This window comes from Strix uralensis, chromosome 2, assembly GCF_047716275.1.
Source record: "Strix uralensis isolate ZFMK-TIS-50842 chromosome 2, bStrUra1, whole genome shotgun sequence".
In the NCBI taxonomy this organism is placed as follows: domain Eukaryota; kingdom Metazoa; phylum Chordata; class Aves; order Strigiformes; family Strigidae; genus Strix; species Strix uralensis.
In genome coordinates, this window is record NC_133973.1 from 19685542 (window position 1) to 19709619 (window position 24078).

At 48.1% G+C, this 24078-nt stretch overlaps 1 protein-coding gene across 2 annotated transcripts in view; it reads left to right on the plus strand.

Annotated features, from left to right (window-relative positions):
- Positions 1-24078, plus strand: part of IGSF3 (immunoglobulin superfamily member 3) — a 97873-nt gene that overhangs the window by 10564 nt on the left and 63231 nt on the right. For both annotated transcript variants that reach the window (XM_074857441.1, XM_074857447.1), the window contains exon 2: positions 16771-17148. In XM_074857441.1, the coding sequence (XP_074713542.1) occupies positions 16771-17148 (378 nt within the window). The remainder of the gene's footprint in view (positions 1-16770; positions 17149-24078) is intronic.

Sequence of the window (24078 nt, forward strand, 5' to 3'; positions counted from 1 at the left end):
AATCCATTTGCTTAGTCATCTTACAGATAACTTCGCTATTTTTACCTTCTTTGCTCTGATGACACTTCACTGTCTATATAATGGGTTTAGCATGCACATTCTTTTCCAGTGTACAGGGAAAATGTATCTGCTAATTTTGAGTTGGCTTTGTAGAATTGCTGTACCTCTTGGCTGTGAAATAAGTAAAATACTGTTCTTAAAACTATTTTAAAGACGCATAGCTGGCATCATTTCCCTTCTAACCATTTTTTTACCCCATCTCCCATGTCTGCAATCAAATTTGAATACAGAATATATTCCCTTGCCATTTCAAGTGTAATAAAGACTGTGCCCTCAACTCCCCCAGACAGAAAAGTAGTGATGTCTGGGTTCAGCACAGTAATCTACGGGGGAATGAATGCACGATCAAGGGCAATTGCAGATTTTTATTTCTGTGTGTTTGCAGGGGCTGTGGCAACACTAGCAGGTTGCTCACAAATGGTGGCTTAGATTATCTCTCTTGCAGGCAGCAGGACTTGCATCTTGCCATTCCTATTTGATCTGCAAGTGGTGATGAGAGCTGTATACTTGAATTCAGATTTTCTGAGTAGCAGTCTGCAGTCATTAGGGCAGTGCTTAGACCCCAGAGGCTTTTTCCGTGTTTTCATCCTGTTTCAGTAACTGTGTCTCTTGTTATCTTGTTCCTGAATATTTTCTCTTGTAAGAGGAGACTGTTTGTTGCAGCTGTTAAACCTCAAATGTCTTGAATCTCCCTTAGGGAAGAGAAGTAAGAGTTTCTGAGGTTTCTGCATAAGTAGACTACAGAAACACCTATGTGTCTTTCCCAAGTATACAGCCAGGAGGTATTACTGGTGCTGTCCTAACCAGCTGATGGATTCTGGTTGGTTCAGCCTGCGATTCTTCCCTCTTGCTCACTCACTATGTTGAAGAGGTTTAGTAAGGGAACTGGAGTTTCTTTTTTCTTTAGCATGTAATGATACTGGAAACCTCTGTTTGCTTTTGTCAGAGCAGTGTAGCTAAGAGGTGTCAGAGGAAATTATGGATGTTTGTTTGGTCTCCTGGCTGGATACAACCATGCGGGTTTTAGTGAAATGTGCATTGAATAAACATTGGGTAAATCTCCTAGGATGAGCACTGCCTGGAAGCCAGTGTTGGGAGCTGTGATTATCTTCATGGCAGGATTTAAAAAAAAAAAGTTTGTGTGAGAAGAGTTTTGCACCCTGTGTTTGGTTTCCATTCGTTCAGTGATTTGTAATGTTCCTCTTTATGTTCCCTTTAAAGCCAACCAACCAACCTTAGGAGAGGATTATCCAAGTAAAAATCTCCACGGCCTATATTGCCATCAGAGTTCCTTCTTTTCCCCTCTTTCATGGTGCTGGTGGCTAACCCGGGCCCAGGTGTGACCCACTGCCCTGCTAACGTGCTGGGGTCAACCCCTGGATTTGTTGGAGCCCCTCGGTCCCGTTGTGGGAATCTGAGGCAGTGTGTGCCCTGGTCCTCCCGCTGCCCCCTCGAGTCATACTCCCTCTCACGGGGAGACCCAGGGGGTGCCATGGTGGCAGGAAGCCCTGGTGGGAGCGGGTCCCAGGTTCCCCAGGGCCTGTCAGGGCACCTCCCCAGCCTGGGATGGCCATGGCTTTGGGTGCCAGGGGTGGCTTTTGCATGCTTTGGGACACGTACCAGGAGCAGCCATGTGTGCCAGTGGTACCCCAGCCTTGCCTTGCAAGCTTGTGCAGGGCATTTAATTTTGCCTCTGTGTCTGGAGATGGTATTTCACAGCTGCTGTGGGGAGGCACTCACAGAGCTGTGTTAGTGGGTGCTTAAATGCAGCTGATGTCAACCCTCACTACTTGCAGTCCACTGCAGTAAACTGAGGAGGGGGAATGGCATCGGCAGCTCCTTTGGGCTTGCTCTTCCCAGCTTCCTGGCCCTCCCTCCCTTCCTTCTCCCTGTCTTTGTGCTGATCTCCTACAGCTCTGTCAGTCCCTGACAGGTCCGGACTGTGTGTGGCGTTTTGGTGCAGTTGCTGTATCTGTTCGACATGCATCAATCAGTTGCTGTTAAGGCTTATAATCAGTGTAAAATCTCTGGGGTGCAGCTATTTACAGAAAAAAACCCCCACCCTTCCAGACTTGCATCAAACAAGAGTTTTATTCTCATTAATTGAATTCCTCTAGAGTCTGATAACTTGGGCATGTTGAAATCAGATAAATAAAAAGCTTCCCTCCCTGGTAGCTATGTAAGCCTTTCCTTAACTCCCTGATCAGAGAGGACTAGGCTCTGCTAAGTAAGTAGCTGAAGATCAAAACTTCTGCATACATCTGCTCATCAGGGAGTGTAAGCAGGAGGACATTCAGTGTGGTGTATCGGCAGAGGAAGGGTTTACCTCATCTCCCCACCCTCCTTTTCTCAGTTGATTGGGAAAGATTCTTTTTAGTGACAAATGCTGTTTAGTCACCGTTAGACATGTAGTCTGTGTCTAGAAACTGGGACTGTTCTTTCTTCCAGACCTTCAGATAAACCTGCAGCCCTACGAAGGGGCAAGTCTGCTCTTGCTGAAGTCGGGGTGTATCGCCTTTGGAGCATCTCTCAGGCTGCGCTGCCCCGTCTCATCACATGGGTGCAGAGGCACGTTGCTCTGGGAGGCGGGAGGGTGTTTGGACTTGTGCCTGAGGTGTGGTATTGCTGAGCTGATCCTGTAATCCTGAAAAAATCCAACTTGCAGCTTTTTCCAGACTCCATACGTCAAGTGAGACTTTTGGTCATTAAGGTCATGTCCTTTCTCCGTCGCATCTCTTATGTGTAGTTCTTGTCGTAGTGCCAAAGGCTGGGGCCTCTGTTGTTCGGCAAGTGCTGTTGGTTGGTCCAGGGTCCTTCCTCCCTATGCCTAGATCACCCATGCCATAACAAAGTATCTGGCTTACCAGCCAGGCTTTTGCTTGTCTTGGTTTTCAGCCAACACCATGCTCCCCCTTCAGGCGTCTTTCTGCTTTCCCCCTGCCCTGCCACCCCTGGTGCCACCTTTCTTCTTGCACCCTGGACTTGGATTTCCTCCCACCCCTCTTTTGTCAGTATTTGTGTCCCATAGCTAAACACCACCGACGCAGTGACATCTGCCCCCACCCTCAAGGACACTTTTTTTCTGCCCTCTCTCCCATCTCCTGGCCCCACCATCTGCTGCCTCTGCTCCTGCTGTCGTGCAGTGGCGTGCAGCCGGCGTGAGTCCCTGACCGCACAGACCTCCCCAACTCAGAGAGCACTCGGCTGCTTCCCTCTGCCTTGTTCCTCATAAATGCTTTTACTTCTCCTGCTTTACTGAATGCTGCTAATGATACTTCCCCCCCCCAGCCTGGATAGCCCCTTTTCCACCTTCAGATTTTCTTGTCAAACCTCAGCAACTTTACAAAGAGGACTGACATGCAGATAACAACCTGCTTTTACCTGAGGGTTTGCCCGGTGCTCGTCTCCTCCGTGCTTTTCACAAAGGTAGATTTTCTAACCCTTTTGCTTGCCTTAAGGGTCCCAGCTCATTTTCCCTTCTATCTGCCATTTGCTTTGCTACTCATAGCCTCTCTCACTCAATGCAAAGCTGCTTTGTCCCCTCCTCCTTCAGCAGCTGCTCTGTCCTCTGCAAGCCCCATGGGATGCTCTGTCTGGAGCTCTTGCCTCCCAGCTCTCTGCCAGTTTAGTCTGTCTCTGTGATTTACTTTGCAAGGGTTTTCTTAATAGCCCCCTCTGCTCTATATCTCAGTCGTGATCCAGCGTTACCTTCCTTGACTTGGCAATTGCCCTTGCAATAACCAGCTTTGGTCTCTTTCTGGAATGGTTTCCTCCGAGTCCTGTTGTCTGTCTTCTTTCTCCTGCTTCTCTGACAGAGCTTTTCTTACGTCCTCGTGAGTATACCCTGCCCAGTTTCAGGGGTTGTTTTTGGTGGCTGTAAGGGGCCTATTCTGTGATGCTGTCCATCTTCCTACAGTCCCTGTGTCTTGGTATAATAAAAATTGGACTGGCCTCTCTCTGCTGATGTTACAAGTTCATATTTCTGTTCAAATTAAAATCTTGACCTCTGTCTCTGGTGCTTACTTACATTCATGTGCACACACCTGAGTCTTTCTGCTTAACAAGTGTAAGCTGCAGCACTTCCTATCCATCTCTGCCTCTGAAATTTGTTCAGTTTTTTTTACTGTCTACTGATTCCCCTGAATTCTCAAATTAGTTGTTCCTCCTTTGCCCTGGCAAATGCAAGATGCTTGTCTTCCCTTTAAAAGCCCTTCTTAGCCTTGTTTTACCTTGTCTTTCTAGTGCTTCTTCCCTCTGTGGTTTTTGATTCCCAGCCTCTGCCTCTTGTTGGGTTTCCTCAGGCTGGCTTCTCAGCAAGATGGCATGTCTGATTGTGCTGCCTCATCTGCTGCCCCTCCTGGATAACCTAGCAGCCCTTTGGCCAATTTCATGCAAATTTGACAGGAGCTTGGAGATAAACAGTTCTTGCAAATCTTGTGAAGAGTAGGTAGCCGAGTCAGGGAGGTGGCAGAGGACTGAAGGAGACTGTTCTCCTCAAGGGCTCTAGCAGTGCTCCAAATGACTGTGCCAGCTGTAGAAGTTCCAGCTGAAGCTTGCAGCCAAATCATAAGTCTCAGAGACAGCATCCCTCCTGAAGGCATAGGAAGCTAGGCTTCATTAAGTCACTTGCTCTTAGGGTTGTTTGCTAGAAATGGTGGCTTGGAGCCCTTTTGTTTTCTTCTGTGTGCTTGGGAGTAACCTGCAGCAAGCACCTGCAGCACTGCTTCACCTGATGCCTTGCCACAAGACCTGTTAGAGACCCACCATCAGGGTCTCCCAGCAAAGGAAGACCACGGCACTTCATCCCATGCTGCCTCGCTCTCTCCAGCTCCCCGGCCTCTCTTGACCCATCTGCTGCCTGTCTGAAGGTGCTGCTTCACAGTATGGCTGAGCTGGTGGAATATCTCAGCTGCTAATGAAAAGGGTTGTTTACTCCCGTCCCCAAACCCCAAGGAAAAAAGTGGTCTTGCTGTCTTAGTGGAAACAAATAACTCTTCCCTTGGGTCATTCCTGTTTCAGCTTACTATGGGGGTCAAGTACAGGGAGAGGAGTGTGTATGTTGCTAGGAATAAAGCGAGTGAGAAAGCAAGACTGCTTTTTTTCCCTGTGGCAGATTAAACTGCATTGTGAAACTACATTTCTAAATTAATTTCCTGGGATGAGGGTGTTTCTGCTGCTGTTTTTTCTGTAGGGGAGCTAGCACAGTGAGGCTGCTCTAAGTAGGTGCTTGGTGCTGAGCTAAGGTAAATAACAGCCTACAGCAGCAACGAATGCAATCCTGTTAGCGTCCTTCACAGAACGGTGAGGTTGGCAGGGACTTCTGGAGGTCATCTGGTCCAAGTCCCCTGCTCAGACAGGGCCACCTAGAGCAGGTCTCTCAGGATCATGTCCAGACGGCTTTTGAATATCTCTGGGGATGGAGACTCCACAATCTCATTGGGCAAGCTGTGCTTATTTAAAAAAAAAAAAAGTTTTCTTATGCTTTCCAGCTGGTCAGTCCCCCCTGATGCATGGGGTTGTTCTTCCCCAGGGAGGAGAATCGTGTCTGGTTGTCCTTCTTACTCATTGGTAATAGTATTGCATTATGAATGTGCGTAGAGGGAATGATTATACCTTTCTCTCTCCCAGACTGGAAGCAATAGTAACAAAGTGCTTCTGCATCTCTCTTTCTTTTTTGTTTTCCTTTCCAAATACTAGAAAGCACCTGTCCTCCCATTTGAAATGGGAACCTTGGTAATTTGGTGGCAACTGCTGATAGTTTGTTGCATGTCAAACTAATAAATTACAGTGTAAGGAGACGAAGAGTTCTGTCATCTTAATTAGCAATAGAGGCAGCAGGTAGCTGAAGAATCTCCCTGGATCTGTGTGTCTCTTTTCAGGGATGGTGTCTAACAATCACAGAGGTTTCGAGAGGAAGCATCTTGCTGGTGTATAGTGAACAGAGAAGAAACCACAAGAATTTGGGGGGGGTAATGGAAACTGCTGTTGCACGGCCATGCTTTGTATTCTTGTGATCCTTTATGGTGGGGTGGGAAAACTGTTTTAAAGAAATGCATTCTTTTAGCCAATAGACTTGACTTTGGGGATAACTTAACTTAATTTGCTGTTTACCTGGAAGTTCTTTTGCTGAAGAGGAGGTACAAGATGGCAGCTTTGCCTTGCAAATTGGATGTTCTTTCATGCTAATGGCCATGGCTGAGGGCACAAATGTTTCTTTATTGTGCCAGAAGGAAGTGAGAGAGATTGCTCGTGGCTGCATTCATTTCTGGATATTACACTTTATAACTTTTTTCGGTGCCATTTCTACAGAACTGTGTGCTCAAAAGGAGGTGGGGAGCAGGTGCAGAGTCTGCCAAAGGGTGCAACTGGAGTGCTTTGGGAGGTGGGATGGATGGGCAGGGGAGTTTGTCATCAGCTCTTCAAACCTGTTGATATCTAATGGATAATTAAGTCTCGCTCCATAGAAATCAAATTATTTGAAGTTAAGCTATTCATAAATGGCTAGGGTGCTGATTTGGAGATTGAAAAGGAGATGCTCTGGCCCTGCCCAGAAGAACAAGCATGCAAGTAAAGGTCCTAGAGAAAGTCAGGGTGCTGAACTCCTAAATGTCATCCTTACCAAAGTAAGGGAAAACCTGGAGACACTCAGAGCAAGGGGAGGGGAAGGAAGCCAAATATGCAACTTCCAGGAGTATGGGAAGATGGGCCAAAACACTGGGGTTTCTCTTTGGAGGTAAAGGGAGGCACTTGTGTGTGCTCCCTCCCTCCACATGTTTCAAATGGAGAGAGTAAGAAGCTTTGCTCTTCTTCAGGAAAAGCAAATTTAAGGGAAGATAAGGAACGAAGCTCTCCGTGGATCAGGAGTATTTTGAGAGACCTCTTAATGAAAGAGAGGGAATTCCTTTAATGAAAGGCTGGGTACTAAATGCTGTTTCCTTTTGGCAAGGATAATGTGAAGGTGAGATTTGGGACTCTACACTCTTCTCTCCTGGGAGAGTATTTTAAGTATCCAGGATGTTATGAGGTGAATTACAGCAATAATAGAGGCATTCAGTTGTTTAATACTGGGAGGGATTGCAGAGCATGCAGGAAAATGAAAAAAGAAGTGACATTAAAACATTATTGACTGTGAAACAAAATGAAGTTTCTTATTGTCTGAGAGTGAGTGATCGCACGGGGAATAACGATTGACAATTCTGAGTGACCCTGGCTGTTGAACATGTAGGACCTGAAGACTAAAGAACGATAATAAAAAGAAATACGGAGGCTGCAGGGCATAATGAACTATGTCAGAAATTTCCTGCCTAGCTTTGTCGCTCAAACAATTTCGTTTCCCCCCACCTCTTGATAGGTTGGGAACACATACCAGCTAAGAGTTCAGCATTCTGAAATGTGTGTTGATGCTTCGTAGCTTTGGAACTAGCACGACAATGCTGAATCTTTTAGAGGTCTGGGAGCAGTACTAGAAACGCCATGGTAAATGGTGTGTCCTTCCATGTATTTTAAGAGGTAAAAGAATAGAACAAAAAACACACATAAGAATCTTGGGAGACTTCACTTTTTGTGCAGGTGTATGTTAAATCTTAGGGTGAATACCTGTGGTTACAGCTTCAAAGCTCAGGCTGGGAAGGCAGTAATGAAGCCATCGCTGCTTTTCATTGGAAAATATAAAAGTAGGCATTGCCTTGGGCCACTGTAACTAGATGCTGCTTTCTATTGTAGCGCTTAACCAGACCTGGAACCAGCAGAAGTGATGTAAGTCACTAGGGCATGTATTCAGTGGGTGGTAGGAAAGAAGAAACTCCTGAGGATAAGACACAAGGAGCAGTGCAAGTTAGAAGTAGTGCGTGGGCACACCAACGCTTCCTGCCTGCATATTCCCAATATAAGTGTAATCTGCCAGGGAGCTTCTGCTTGTGTATTTTTCTCATAATGATAAGGATAGTGATGGTATGGTATATGAAGAACATGCTGATCTGAGAGTTGGAAAAGGGCTGGGAAGGTTCTGTTCTGACCTTGGAGGAACAGAAATAGTTGATAAATAGATTCACAGGATGGGCTCTACCTTAAGTACCGAAAAGAGCCTATAGGACCTCTCTGTGGTTCTGCGGGGTTAGTTGAAACTGGTATCTCCTTTGGGGAATACAAGGGTTGCAGATTAAAAGGGACCTTTTTCTCAACATCTTTGCAGGAGAACAGTCAAACTATAATAAGCAGTAGGTGTGTTACACAAAGATATTTGAGCCCCCAACAGTCATTCACCATTATGAATCTGAACCAGCAGGACAGTTGACTCAGTCTTCCTTGTACATCAGCACGTATTGTTATTCACCTTGTACATCAGGTACGCTTTGATCCACCAGCTTCTTCAAAGCCCATGTGAAGTAAGGAGGATGAGCACCACGAACTGCCAAGCTCAGGGACCTGTGTGCAGAATGGCTGCCCTGCCATCCTCCTTCCTTTTGTTAACATAGGGTATCGCTCTTTCCTCTGACCACAGGCATGGCTGGCTGGCTTCTGGATGCTTGGCTTTGTGGCTTTTCAAAGTAAAGCTATACTAGATTAAAGAGTAGTTTCAGACTTTAGTGCAGCCAAGTAACTTTAAATCTGCTTTGTGATGGGATGATCAAGAACGATAGAACTGTAAGAGCAGGGAGGTCTTGTGTCATGCATCCCCCAGGGCAGGTTCATCTCCACCTTTGGTATTCCTGAAGAAGGTAAATGTCTGTCAGAGGGAGCTGTAGTGTAAGAGTCTTCAGTCTCACAAAGCAGTCTCTCAGGTGCCTTGCTTCCCTTGCTTCTGGGAAGTTAAAAATATACCTAGCCCTCATGTCCAACTGGAATCTCTGCTGTTTAAGTGCAAGCCTGTTGTTTCTTGTCACCTCAGTGTCCAGTGTAGATAATGAATTATTCCTTCCTCCTTCCAGCATTTTTAGAAGTTTAAAGGTTGTAGTAATAGAGATGATCTGTGGCTCAAGAATATGCTGTTCTAAGGTGGTGTTAAAACTAGCGTATTTTAACATGCCCAATCGTAGACACAAAGAAGGAGCAGTTAGAGGAATGTGACATCCATATAGTATGAGGTTTGCTTAAAAAAAAAATATTAAAAAATCACAAGGGCAGATCACATTTAACACTGTGCAGCTGTAGAATACCAATGCCGTACTGGGAAAAGTAAGGAAGTCATCTGTCAATATGAGGACCAGATCTGAGAAGAACCAAAGGATGAAAAATGGCTCTGATCTTGGCGAGGGGGTTGGATGTCTGACTGGATGCATAATTATAGCAGAGGTACAAGACCTCTTTTGCAGTCAGCACTTGTGAAGCCAGTCACAGGCCAGAACAGTCTATGGTGATTAAAAGAAATGTCACCTCTTTCATATTTATTGAAAACATTTTTCTTAAAAGACAGTAAACATCTGCTGTTGAAGTGAGCGGCTGTGAGACGGAACGGCTAGCAGAGATGAGTGAAAGCAGTTGTGTTGGAAGAACAAAGAGCTTCATTGGCGGCTCCTGTCTCGTTTGCCCGTGCTTTGATATTTCCCCACTGATTGTGATATTTCCATACCAATTATTGTATAAATTGTTCCTGGCTGACCTCTCTACTTAGCCATCCTTAGTTGGCTCAGCAGTGGGAGGAATTTGAATGAGGAATGAATAGCTTTTTCAGTCGGTTCAGGAAGGATGGTCCATGTGTTGGGAGTGGTGGGATGGTGGCAGGAGTGGAGGAGGAGGATAGGGGATCAGGCACCCTTGATAGCACAATTCAAACATCAAAGCAAAAGGGTGGAGGATAGGGACAGAGTTGTTCTGCAGGTGGCTTCAGCCAGCCTTGCAGTACAGTGAACTCTCTTGGCATGACAAAAAATACACCAAGCAAAATACTGTATTTTCCCAGAATGGGGCTTTACAGTAAGGAGAGGGGGGGTTACCACATGTTTTCTTCTGATAGCATTGTTTTTTTTCCATCTGGCAGCAGGTTGCAGTGTACAGAGATTGTCCCTGCTGTGACTCATGCAAAAATTAAGCTTGATCCTAATTTTTATTTGTGCGTGTTAACAGGAGACTTCACAGAATAGCAGGTGCATGTTGCTAGAAGATTGTCGCTGTTTTGGTGTTGCGTGTTGGGGCAGAGTCTCCCATAGAGATTATGTTAGTCTTCAACCAATGGAAAATAAGACGGCTGCTTGGGGAAGTGTTCTCAGTGGCTGGACAACAATGAGCTTGGAAGAGCCTTCTTGAAATGAAACACCGTTTTGTGGATATTGGTCCATCCTTTTTCACTGGACTCCACAGCAGGGCTAAGTAAGGGGCTGGTCTTGGCAAAAGCCGTCTGCGTCCTCGCTGGGGGACAGAAGGGAGAGAGGAAGGGCCATTCCCTGGGTAGCCTCATGTCTGGGGGAGGCTGAAAAGTTAATCTGAATTAAGACGGAACGTAAGCTTGGGAGGATGTTAACTGTCCCTGAGCAAAGGCCTGCGCAGGGCATGATGCTCCTGATCGGGGGTAGGGGAATGGAAACATTGAGGAGTGAGTTGCAGGGGAGCCCTGCTTGCTGCACTACAATTAACCATGTGCTCCCTGTTACTTTGTGAAAGTGGCCAAGGCACCAACTGCTGCAGCTCGAAGGCTGCTTCTGCCTGCCCTGCTGTTCCCTGTGGCCTGCTGCCCATGAGCTGCAGGCTGTGGCATTGCCCTGCAGTGCTCCATCCGTGTTTGTGGTGGGCTGCGAGTGTACGGGAGGCAGGGGGGAAGCAACACATTAACATCACTGGCCAATACAGCAACAGTGCCCTTAGACTGGATGAAAACGCTGTTTCCTTGTTGTGGACACGGCGTCCTTTCCTCCCCCCACGGTCGTAGCAGGGTGCAGGTATGCCTGCTGCCTCCTGTGGTGTTGGGCCAGGCTGAAAGCGCTGAATGCAGCCGGAGGAAGTCTGCTGGCACTCGCCTGGCCTCAAGTGAGGGCCAGCCGGGTGGCGAGCCTGGGCTCCTGCACTGCTTTCGCCTGAGCGAGCCCCAGACCTGCGGGAGGACAGCAGTTGCCACAGCCTGTGATGCACTTGGCGCCTGCACCTGCTCTTGGGTTGCGTGTGCCCAGAGCATCTCTCAAGCTCGGAAGTAGGCGCTTTAGCATAACTGCTCTTTAGCACTTGTGTCTGAATTGTCTTCATTACTGGGGACTTTCTGCCAGGTCCTGTGGTGTGCTGCAGATGCTAATTTGTCATAGCCAAATAGGATTTATGCACGCTCCCCTTCCCTTCCCTGCACATGAGTGCAGGCTCCCACTTCAGTTCTGAGGGTGTTTTGGGGGAACCAGTTCAGTTGGCCGTGTTCAGAGCAGAGATAGCCACGCTTCTAGAGAAAAAGCTGAAAATGGTGCCTTTTGTAGCTTCTGTTGTCATATAGTCAATGCATAGTGTGCAGACCAGATGTGACCCATATGGCTGAAGAGTATAGCCAGTGATGACACAGGTTGTGAAGGGGCATGAAGACAGCTGTACCAGTTCAGACTAAGGGTCCTCCACCTAGCTTAGTACTGCATCTCAGAAAGCTGTAGGCAGACAGCTGTGCAATTGTGGCTTGTTTTGGGAGCCTCCTGAATGTGATGTCATCTGCCTATTCAGTAGTCCTCTTTCAAGTACTAGTCCTGCCCACCTTTCGACGCATGTAAACTTTCCATATCCACAGCATCCCTCAGCAAGGATGTCCCCGTGTCTGCAAGAACTGCCTCGCTTGTTTGAAAACTGGATCTGACAAGGTTCAGTTGACAGCCCTTGGCTTTTAAACTGGAAGAGATGGTAAATAGTCAATTCTTGACCATCCTCTCCATGGCATGCATATTTGTATAGACCTTTACCAGATCCCCTCAAAGTCATCTTTTTTCCAGGCCAGAGTCCTCACCTGCTCCATTATTTCTTATGTGAAAGCCATTCCCTAGTTTTTGCTCTGACACTTTTTCAGGAGCACTTATAAATTGAACAAACAATAGCGACAACAAAAAACCAACAAATGGTGCTGTGTATTTGTGCAAGTGACAGGTAGAGGAGGGAGAGGGATCCCTTTGGCAATGCTTTCTGTCTAATAGTTGTAGTGAAAGGCACAAAGTAATTTTTAAAGGAAATTTAGGATTAGCATTACCAGTTATTGACAAATAGTGCTTTAGAGCTTCTAAGTGAAGGAAAACTGCTGTAAAGCTGCAGGGGTAGAAACATCCCCTCAAGCTATGTAATCCATTTGGTTTTCAGCACAGTCAGCCCTATGCTTCTGGAAGATATGGAAAATATAAAGACTTTTTTTTTAATTGCTCTCTAATGATTACAGACCCAGGATAATACTCCTTCCAAGAGCTCAAGTTTCTCTTTTAGATTAAAGGTCTACTGAGTGATTATTGATATCTGAGATACCTTGATGGAACTTGCTGAGGTGCCTTTGAGTGTGGTGCAGGCATAGCACTCGGAGGTGGTGAGAGTGTGTGTGCAAGTGGGTCATTCTGTCCCTAATTTTTATTAATTCTTTTGGTGTGTCAATTCTGTGGCAGAGTTTGTGTGCACAGCCATCCTTTCTTTTATTACACTTGCCTATCCCTGGCGATAGGCCTTGCATCAATGTTCTCAGATAGAATTTTGCGCAGCTGTTCTTCTGAAAGGACCACCTCCTTCCCAAACAGTAAGTGTTTGGCACTTTCTGAAATGGGGCACCTTCAAAGTATTTGAAAGCAGGCACCCGAAATGACCAGTGGTGTCTGGAAAGCCTGAGCTCTGAGCTCTGCATGTCTCCCTGTGGAAAGGTCAGATCTTGCCGTAGTCAGCTGATGTTGCTGGGAGGGTGCAGGTTTTGCAAAGACAAAGCATACTCGGTAGCTGAGCTACAGTGCTTCTGGGTGAGATGCCTGGCTGGCAGGGATGCTTGACGCTCCTTTCTTGCCCATTGATTGGACAGAGAGGCATTGAAGTTCTGGCAGTGATATGATGGACACGTGAGTGGCTGGGTGACTCTTGATGCTGTATTTCTCCCTTGCCCTTTCACCTGCCTTTCAGAGCTGCTTTCCATGACACTTGCCGTGGCCCTGGAGCCTGCTGGGCAGGCTGGTGTAGAGGAGGCACTGGGACTGGGCGTCTGCTGGTGCCTGAGTCCTGCACAACAGACCCGAGTCTGCTGGTGCCTGAGTCCCCTGCTGCATGGCCTTGAGTCTAATTGCCTGGCTGCACCATCCCCTGCTGCCCCTGCCACCTCCTCTTTCTCCCGTGCACCTCCTGTCTCCCAGACAGGGCCTGGGAGATGGGTAAGCCAGGGGAAGTGTTGGGAGCTGCCTGGCTGTTGTTTGGCTTGCTCTTAGCTCAAAAGGCTGGCGACAGTAGTCCTCATCTGTAGGGGATAAGGATCAGGGAACGCTTCCTCCTTATCACTGGGGATTTACTGCCTTTTGGAAAAAAAACAGATGCAGAAACCTATCATTTCTTATTAATTTTAAAGTAGCTCTTGGCTCTCTACCTCCTCCATATCAGCCCTTGCATTGTCAGTAAATTATATTGGATTTGCAATTAAAAGCCAGCTGTGCCAGTGAAGTACCAGCCAAATGCCACCATAACTGTCTCCTGGGCGTCCTAGGGGAGGTGTGGAGCACACAGCTCCTCCTCCTGTGAGCTCTTCTCTCACTTCAAGAGGGAAAGATAAGAGTTTAAAATGGGATCTCAGGCGCATTATTTTTGTTAATCAGAACACTTGCTCGCTAAGAAATGCAGTTCTTTTCTTGATACTGCATGTTTGTGGATACAGCGATTCCCAGAGCTTGAAAACTGCCAAATGCCCTTCACCGTGCAAAAAGTTAACCATTTGAGGGGAAAGCTTGTAGTGGTGGATGTCTGTCTCAGGCTATTTGTTTTTCTCCTTCCCTTTCTCAATTAAAATGATTTATTGGAGAAGTGTCTGCTTCTGCTGTGTGGGGTTTTTTTAAGTGTTGAAAAGCATTTGTGCCCATCTGTGTTGGAGCAGGACTTTGCGGCCAGGCAGGGGGAAGAGCACTGTGGATGTGCCTGCCCCTCTGGAGATCCATCCCGTTCAACCGACTCCTGAGCCTTTGTGTCTCACCTTTTGGAGGCTGAACAGCAACTCACTACAAGTGGTAGCAAAGCCCCAGCTGTTTTGTTCCTTCCACGCTGGGGCTGAGCAGGGCTTTTTCTGCACCGGCTTCTTCTGTCCCTCAGCTGCTTGGGCTCCTGCAGCCAGAATGGGAAGCAAGGAGCTCTTTGGCTCTTGCCTCTCTCACTTTTGGCTGGATCAGGAAGGTGCAGCAATCCAGTGCGAGAGGAAATAGGAGAGGAGGAATGTGGAAAGTGGGTCCCTTCCAAACCTGGAGCCAGACTCCAGGTTGTAGAGTTACAGGCGAGGTCCCAAAAACCATTGTTAATGGAAGAAGGAAGCCCACATGAATGCTGGCCATGAGGGTGGTGGGATTTGACATCCACCAAAAGGCTGCATGTATCAGGGTGCAGAGATCTGCACTGTGGGTCTCCAAGGTTGTGATCTTGCCAGCAAGCTTTGGAAGGGCTAATACGTGTCTCCGATAAATGATGTTTTTCAACTGGGTAGTTGGAAAACTCCTCAAAGAATTCCTGTGTAAAAAAACAGCACTGCATTAAAAGCCTTCAAAACAAGGTTGTGCACTCAGCTGAGAAATACCTGAATGGGTGTTGTGTGTGCAACTTTTAATTCCTACCGCTACATGTTTGCATTGTGGTGCAATTTTAATTGTGTCATTGTGCGCAGGGTATCTGTATGCTGTAGCAAGGCTACATGTGCATACAAAAATTGTATTATGAGCTGTCTTTAGGTGTGCAATAAAGATCTTACCCTTCCTGCTGCTTTAAAAACAGTTCACTTCAAAGGCTGTAGTATTTGCTTTGTCCTTTGGCCTTTATGGGGTGAGAGAAGAGGCTGTCTGCACCTTAGATGTGTTAGTTGTCTCTAGCAGTATCTTTCCTCAGGATGAAGAGATTGGTACAGTAAACAGTGGGGGAGTGTTTGCCTCTGTTGTTCCTCTCCCTCTTCATTTTGAACGTGCTAGCTTTCCCTGTCCTCCCCTTAAATCACATTATTTCATAAAGAGTAAAAAGAAACATAATTTGGAGCAGCAGCGAGCTGAGCCCAAGTTAATAGTTTGAATTGCACTCCATCTGTTCAGCTGCATGGCCTGATGGATGTGCTGAACCCATTTTTCACAATTTGTTTTAAGCTGGTAAGAACCGAGTCTCCTGGCTCCAGTCCAGGCTGGCTGTGGAGAACAACTTCATATCTGGACATCCATGTCCAGAGGGTGGGATTGAGCCAGTAATCCCCAGATGCCAGGTTGCCTCTCCCACCTGCAAGTTGCTGGTTTTTGAAAGGTTAAATTCTTCTCTGGGCTTGAACATTGTTGTCAAAAATTAGAGGGGGGGGGGGAAAAAACCCAAAGTGCACCCGCACACAGAGGATGAAATTTGCAAACGTGATTATGCAGGACCTGCTTTAAATCGGCTTATTGCTGTTTTATGATGGCAGGCAAGCAGTCACAGAAGCCAGGGTGATTGGCCTTGCCATGTGCACATGCTGCTGGTAACTCAATAACCGATGAACACCCACCGTGGTCTCCAGACCTCAAGCCTTTGATGTAGCAACAAACAAGATAGATTGCTGTAATTTATCTGGCCCCTGGAGGGCTGTGCTGGTAATGTGCCATGAGCCCAAGGGCCAGCCATCCATAATCTGTGTAAAAATACAGCAGATCGCAGTCGCTGTGCTGCAGGATTGTCTTTGTTCCGTCCTGCACGAGTTTGCGTGTGTACAGTGCACGGTACTGGGTCTCGATTTCCAGCAGCCAGGGGCGGTGAGTCTTAGTGTAATATGCCCACTCCCGCCATTAACTGTAATTGGTTTTGTTATGTACTAAATATACTCCTTCCATATAGACTTGGGAAGGCAGTGCTGGAAACGTGGTATTTCCCTGTATGCCTTTACAAGCGTAACAGAGAGAGTGGAGGTGTGCTGGCTTTGGGGGAAAAAGAATGGGATTTTGTACCAGCTGAAGCCTCCAGCGGGTTTGCTGATGGAGGACAAGTGCTTGTGGCATTGCAGTTGGGTGGCCTGGAAACCCAAGGAGAAGGGAGTGTGGCCTCCTGGCTTGCACGTGGGCCACTCTCCTGGTGGAAGACAGTCCTGGTTGGGCTGTGCCAGGAGAAGAGGGAGTTGTTGCCGGAGCAGGGAGCCCAGCAGCAGCTCCCCAGCTGCCCGTGTGTACCGGGGTGCTGCAGAGTGGCCGCGTGCCACCTCCATGTGCCCTCCAGCAGCAACCCTTGCCTGGATTGCAGGGCGGTGGGCTTGGAAAATGAGTAGTACTGAAAACAAAGCCCTGTCAGCTTGAGTCGCTGGTTTGTTGCCATGCAGTGTAGTACCTTTTCGTGCCTGGATTCTTATCACTTCCAAAGAAGGGTTTTATGTTACCTCAACACCGCTTTTTCATGGGTCATCTCAAAAAACACTTCCCTTGAGTCAGCAAGAAAGCTGCAGTGTGACTGGGGGAGTGCTGTGCCAGAGCCCGATGTGCCAGCTTTAAAATGGGGTGTGAGGGCTTGCCTTGCCAAGCAGGGCTGTGGAATGGGTAGGACGGGTACATCTCGGGGGAGGCGCTGGGGCTGGCTGTCGGGAAGTAACGCTGGGCTCCTCTCCTCCTGCAGGCATGGCCTTGGCCCAGCGGCAAGTGGCGGTGCAGGAAGGACCCCTCTACCGCACGGAGGGGTCCCACATCACGCTGTGGTGCAAGGTGAGCGGCTACCAGGGCCCGGCGGAGCAGAACTTCCAGTGGTCCATCTACCTGCCCTCGGCCCCCGAGCGGGAGGTGCAGATCGTCAGCACCGTCGACCCCTCCTTCCCCTACGCCATCTACACCCAGCGCGTGCGCAGCCGGGGGATCTACGTGGAGCGGGTGCAGGGGGATGCTGTTCTGCTGCACATCACCGAGCTGCAGGACCGGGATGCCGGGGAGTACGAGTGCCACACACCCAACACCGACGAGAGGTACTTTGGGAGTTACAGCGCCAAGATGAACCTCGTGGGTAAGCTGTCCTGCTAACGGCGTGGCTGGGGTGACGAGGAGTCCCCCAACCGGAATGTGGCGCAGACACTTGAACCACCCATTGCAAAGTAGTCCATATAAGCTGTCAGAAAAAACACCACTGAGGGAGAATAGGAGCAAAGAGCAGGCAACATCGTGGTGTGAATTGCAGGAAATTATCGTATAGAGACATAGGAGTTACCAAGCTTTCTCTAGTAATAAGGCCCTTATAAAGAAGAGACACCAGGCAGCGTAGCCAGGGAGAGGAACGTTTGAAGCTGTGCCTGAAAGCAAGAGGGACATGGAACTAATTTACAGAGAGAGAGAGGGGTAGGGAGGCTGCTCCAGATGGCACAAGCTGCAGAGGAGAGAGCTGTGTGCCAAAGGTGGTGAACTAGCTGAGTGGGGAAGAGAGGAGCAGTAACGAGCAGCGTGTAAAGGGAACAGGAGGGACGGTCGTCTTCAGGCTGTTAACAGTGGGCAGTGCTGAGTGGGTCCTGAAACCAGCACACTGATCACATTGAGCTGTCTGTAGATGAACGTGGGGGAGTTGGTTTGGGTGGGTTTTTTTGTCTGCATTAGAAAAATCAAACCCAGGTTCTTTAGAATCTGGAATATTTCCAGGCACACCTCTGGCTAGCTTATTTGACCTTTTCAAGATTCAGCTTGCTTTCTGTATCTCAAAGGGGATTGGGTTTGAAGTCTCTAACTCGGCTAAACAGCAGTCAAATAGCTTCCATCAAATTCTTTGGCTGAAGGACTCCTAAAAGAGCTCCTCCCCAGCAGAGACACCCCTCTAGCAAATTTAAGCCCACAGACAGCAGGCTCGCTTTCCTTAGGAGACATTCATGAGCCAGCAAGTCTCTGGTTTGGAAACCACTTTGGCATTATCCAAGACGTGCTAGACAGTCAGGGTGTTGCCGGTTCAGGCTGTGTTGACACAGGAAACCCATTGTGAAAGGAGCCAAGGTGTGAACTCAGATCACAAAAGCCCTCCTTTGGGTTGTGCTTCTTGCCTTCAGCTTGTGTGCACCTTGGCTCCTTCCCTTCAGGGGTGCCAGCCCAGCCACTCTCCCAGGTGAAGCCCCGTGGCCTGGGTGCAGATGCTTATTTAGGTGCCTGCTTTCCCATCTGATGTCTGTGAGCCATCAGGAGGTAGATGTCTGAATGCTCATTTCTGCCTTTTTTTGTAGTTCCGTGATTTGCTTCAGGTGCCCTGGTTTGTGGTTCCCCCTTTAGTTTGAACAAGACTGAGTCAGTGTTGCCACTGTAAAGTCACCTCCGGGAGTAAAGCCCATTGAAAACCAACACCCAGTGAAACAAAAGTGCCTGGGGGCAGGGTGGGGTTATGGCAGTCAGAGTTGGCAGCTGGGTTGCTCTGCCAGGGAGCTGCACCCTGTGGAAACCAGCCAAAATCCCATGAGCTGGGGTCCTTACAGGAGAGCCCTTAGAGCAAGTGTGAGCCCCTGCGTTAGCTGCTGGCATGGGGTGCGGCATGGGGTGCAGCACGGGGTGAGCATAGCCGGCGTGTCTGATGGCAGGGCAGCGGGGAGCTCCACCACCGCTCTCCCCGGGGCAGGGGAGCCAGTGCCCTCCAGGTTTTAACCATAGCTCAGCAGCTGCTTCAGTGGCTAGCCCAGGGTTTGCTGGGATGATGTGCTTTCGCTCTGTCCTACTCTGGCCACAGGTACAAGCCACGTAAGGTTTGGGACTCTGTAGACACCTATGAATAATCTTTGAGGACGTTGGCTTCTGGGCTTATGTGTGTCGGGATGCCATAGAAAACTGACCTGAAGTAACTTCTAGTGGATGAGTTAAATCACATTATGCCCCTTCATGGATGCTTGTGCTCAGAATTTGGGGCCCTAATTTGGTATAGCTTAATTCATTTCTGAAAAATCACTTCAGAAGTGACTTAGGGTCACTTGCGTTTTAAATGTGTGTATCTGCATAGGTGTCTTCTGTGGTTTAACCAAACTCTGACAGAAACTGAATTTCCCAGAGTGCTCCCTGTGATGACCTGTAGACAACAAGCCCTTACAGAGGGCCTCCCCTCTGGCTCCTGTTTATGTGAACCGGTGCTGACTTCAGACCTGTCGGACCATGAAGTCCTGCCAGGGAAATGGGCTGCTCTCTGCAGGGCTGAGCAAAGCACGTGCTCTTTTTTTCCCCTGTCGTTTTAGCTCTCAGCTACAGGTTGTGGGTTTTCAGTCCGGCTTTGTTGCTGCAGACGATATGCAAGAAGAGGTACACAAGAGCTAAATGAGAGTTATTGTTCTCATTTCCTCAGAAACAGAACCAAACTTTTTTTTTCTTTCTTTCATCCAGTTATGAATTCTTAATTGACTCATTAGATTGAGTGGCTCTTCTTTGGCAGCAGCAAAGCCTGGAGGGAGACAGGTTTGTTAGCATCTCTATGCTCTACGTTTTTGTATGAAATGAATGGGTTTGGAGCAGTGTTGGTTTTAGACTTGCTACTCTGGGAGCTTTGAGTTGTTGTGTCCTGTGGTTTGAGGGAAGAGCTGAAGAAAGTCTCCCCTTTTCACCTGGGCGATACAGCCCTGTGTTGGGGAAGCTGGATGGGACACTAATGCAGCAGCATATGGGGCTGTTCTGTGCACCGGGACATCTCAGCTTGTAGCAGAGCAGCTGGAATGTGTCTTTGCTCCTGCCATCTGAGCAGCGTTGAGGCATATGTATCCAGGGCTCTGCACTTCTACCCACCTCATGACCAGCAAGTGTGACTGGTTCTCCCTCTCCCATTTTTGGTGTCTCCACTCAAGGTTCCTTTTAATTCATTGAGATCTTGGCCAGGATCTGGTACAACTCTGAGGACCTGAAGTCTCCAATGGTCTGGAGTAAGAAATGCTCCCCAAGGACTCTGTGGGACTCTTAGGCATGCAGCACAAGTGCTCATCTCCCTGAAGCTAGGAATGGGGCCAGTGATGTAGTTCAAGGGCCTTCTGCCATGGGAAATGTGTATCAAGGCTTAACCTTTTTCACTGCTTTTCAATTTACTTCAGTTGTAAATTAAGTCTTGCTGTATCTTGCTACTCCTCATCTTCTCCTGAGCTATATCATTGGGAAGGAGTTACACATGGGCTGTGAGATGTGTTAGGAGGAAGAAGTTAGGACATCTCAAACTGAGTTGCAGAGGCTGAGGGAGGTGGCAAAAAAAATGGGTGCAGCTCTTCAGGATGTTGTGGAACCATGGCCTTGTGATTGATTTATGAGAAAGGATTAGCCCACGTACAAAGTCTGCAACTCCATTATTTGCCTTCAGAGTTCAGTTCCCCAAGGCTGACACAAAATTGCTGAGGCTAGTTCATGCTCTCTTACTCAGCATGGGGGGAAAAGCTTTTTAGGAGATCGGACAAGTGGCCTCCCACTCATCTAACAGCAGGCACATTGCCTAAGGTGGATGTTGAGGCAGTACCTGCCATCGGAGGACAGAGTGGGACAGATCTGGACCGCAACCCATCTTTGTTTAAATTAAGTGCATCCTTCTCTAAGTTGACTGAAGAGAGAGCTAGGCTTGGTTAGGCAGCTGGTGTTGAGTGAAATGAATTCTTCCAGTAGTGGCTGAAGACTTGGCTGCTTTTGGAAGCTTCCCCCCTGGGGTTCCTAAGCAGCTGATGGAAATTTTGGCTTTGTGGTTGAATTGGGAAGACACTTGGGCACACTGAAGAGGGGAGTTACGAAACTGGATCAATTAAATGGGGGATCTGGGGACCATCCACACCTGACTGGCAATTGTATCCTGGCCTGCTTGTTGCTGGCTGTGAGAAGTATGTATGTGGGCTGGTCCTTCACTTTTTGAAGAAATTAAGGACAGCAAAGAATTTGCAGGTGAAGGAAAGCAGCATCCCAGCAACAACATCACCACTGGCAGGACAGCAGTATTTTCCAGATTGTCATTGGAATTATCCCTGTCTTAATAACTCTTGAAATGCAGGCAGAAGAGGAGGTTTCTGTGCGGTAATTTAGATAGTAAAGCTCCAGGGGTGCTGTGCAATCTGAGAAACTGGTTTGTGCTTCTCATCTTGTGTTGATGGGTAAATAAACTTCTGTTTTGCTGTGGGGTAGACGTGAGTACATGGCAGTTACTTCACAGTGTGTGAGTCACTGCAAATTTGTACTCCACTATATCTCTGCAATGAGTTGTTTGTGTGCCTGTACCCTTACATAGATAACAGCAAAGAGGCCCGGGTCTAACCTCCTCAGAAGCTTCAGACTTTTATCTCAAGTGTTTTTTTTATCTGTGCTCCCAAAAATGTTGAGCTCTTTCAGAGTAAGTGATTTGAGGGAAGAAATAGAGCTTTGAGGTTTTTCTTAAACAGGTAGTGACAGAGCAGGAGAAAGGGTTTCAAAGCACTAGGGGAGGTCGCAGCTCTTGTACTCCCTATCTGGGGGGTGGCAGCTGTACAGCATTAATCCTAAATGAGTTAAAGCAAAAAAATGAAGGGGTTTGGACAGGGAGAGCCTCCACGGATACCACAGAGTGGGAAGGAGCAATTTTGGTGCAGACTTGAGAAACAAGTAGCACTCACACAGCTGTCTTGGTGGCCGGTGGGAACTGCTATGGAGCTGGTAGTGCCTGCAGGGATGGTCACTAGTGTCTCCTTCCTGCCAGGCTCAGGTGAAAGGGGGGCAGAGAGGACTTGTGCTAGCTGGGTGCTATTCAGTGTCCTGTCCACCCTCTCAGCCCAGCCACACATCTGCTCTCTGCTATTTCTCACTGGTCTCACCCTGCCTGGGTAGGCTGGTGCCTTGATCTCTGCCCTGTTCCCCTGGGTCCTGCCTGGCTGTGACGGCTCCCAGGGGCTGTGTGTGGTTTTTTGGCAGCCCCATTGTGGTGAAGTTTCAGCATTATGCCAGGCTTGGGAGTGGTGGTGGGCGAGAGCACTGGTGGGATGAAGAGCCAGCTGCCTCTCTGCCTGAGGTCAGTGCTGGCTGTGGCTGTGCTTGGTGGGGTCTCATCTTCAAATGCTGAGCTGCCAGAGTTGCTTGCAGCTCTCTGCAGACCAGAACTCAGTCCAAGGGTACTTTCACCATGCCTTTAGGAGCGTGTCTTGTAGTGGTCCTCTCTGCCCTTGAACTGTGACGTGTAACTGTATGGCCAGCTGCAAGGCAGTGCTTGGGAGGGGAAGGATAGCTGTAGGGTGTGTGTGAGAGGCTTTGGTGGCACGGGAGGTGCAAGAAAGATTTATACAGGGCAGAGACTTGGCACTGGAAGGGAAGGAGCTGCATGTGTCTCAGACAAGCGCTCAAGAGAAGAAAGCAGGCCCCTTTTGTTGAACTTGCAACCAAAAATCTCCAGAATCTCTCTGTGGAGAGCTAAAGGGCATGTAGCAGTCAATAAAGAAAAAAACCCTTTTATTAGCCGGTACCAGCTGCTGCTGCTTGTTGCCAGCAGCTTCTCCTCTTCTTCATCAAGTGCTGCCATACGTGATCTGTCTGCACACAGAGCAGAGGGAGAAAGTCATGTCACAGGTTTGCCATGTTTGGAAGAGCACCATCTGCTCCTGGGAACCTGCCGGGGGGACTCAGGGCAAGAGCAATCACTTCTGTTCACGTGGGGCTTGTGGACCTCAGTGACTGCTATTTATTCCAGCCGTCAACTGGTCTGAAGGTGGCTTTGCTTGAGGGAGGTGTCGGAGAGAGAGATGACAGTCTTGCAGACAAGGATCTACCAGTTTTGATAGAAGTCTTTGGGGGCTCTTCTTTCTATGTTGCCTCCTTCTTCTTCTCCTGAGACAGGCGAAAATGTTTGTCACTGTACATGAGCAAGCAGCTTGTGTCCTGGGGAGGCCAGGCTTTTTGGAGATGAGCAACAACAGGCAAAAATTGAAACAAGAGCAGTTCAAGCTGCCCCAAGAGGTTGCACAGGCTCCATCTCTGAAGGCTTTCAAGACCCAACAGGATCCAGCTCTGAGCAGCCTGGTCTGACCTTACAGCTGACCCTGCTTGACCCTGTAGTTGCACTAGAGGCCCCCCGAGGTCACTTCCACCCTGAATTGCCCTATGATCCCATGATGGACTGCTTGGCTGCTGTGCAGTAGGAACCTCTGTTAGGCGGCAGTTTGGAGGGAGGGTGTTTAGGAAAGGTGTAAAATGGGATATAACAGTTATGTCAGTGCTAAATAATGTCATAGCGTTGGTGATCTCAACCAGGTGAGAACAGCAGGGACCTATTGTACATCCCCAGATTCTTTTTTCTGACATATTTTTTGTATTTCATATGTTTCTTACTTCTTTAGAGAGGTTGCAGGAGTTTGTCTGTATTGCTTTGCTCTGGTGTACGAAGGTAGAATTTGGAGATCCTAAATTCAGATGTCCTAGTCTCTCTGAGGCCATCTCACCGCTTTGCTGCCTCCATGAAGCATGTGTATGCTTTATTTGGCCAAGCTGTCAGTTAACCAAAGTGAGTTCTAGGATTGGTGGTGTTGAAATTCCTGCTTTGTGAGTTGCATTCATCTTTGCCTGTTTGGGCTCTGCTTGTTGCAGTAATTAGCTCCCCAGAGGAGTAAAATGTCCTTCACTTTCAAATTACCCTTTAGCTGACATTAAAAAAAAGAAATTTAAAAAAAAAAAATCAAATACCTTCTCCTAGGTGGTCCTTTGCAGCTAGACACGGCGTATTTTGTTCTTATTGTCCTCCTTTACGTGCCTAAATCTCTCTGTAGTAGCCTTGAAAAAAAATTTTACCTATGCTGCTTTGCTTTTTCTTTCTGTTCTTACTACGGATGGAAAGGGAGTGTTTGCTGTTAATGGATGAGGAATGAGGGGGGGTAAACATACTTACCTCTGGCAGTTCCTATGTGCACAGCCTGGGGAATTGCACCAGCAAACCAGAGTACCCGGTTGCTGATGCTGCGTAGCAGTAGGGGACTACAGCCATCGGGTCCTGTCATGCTGCAGACTCACTGCA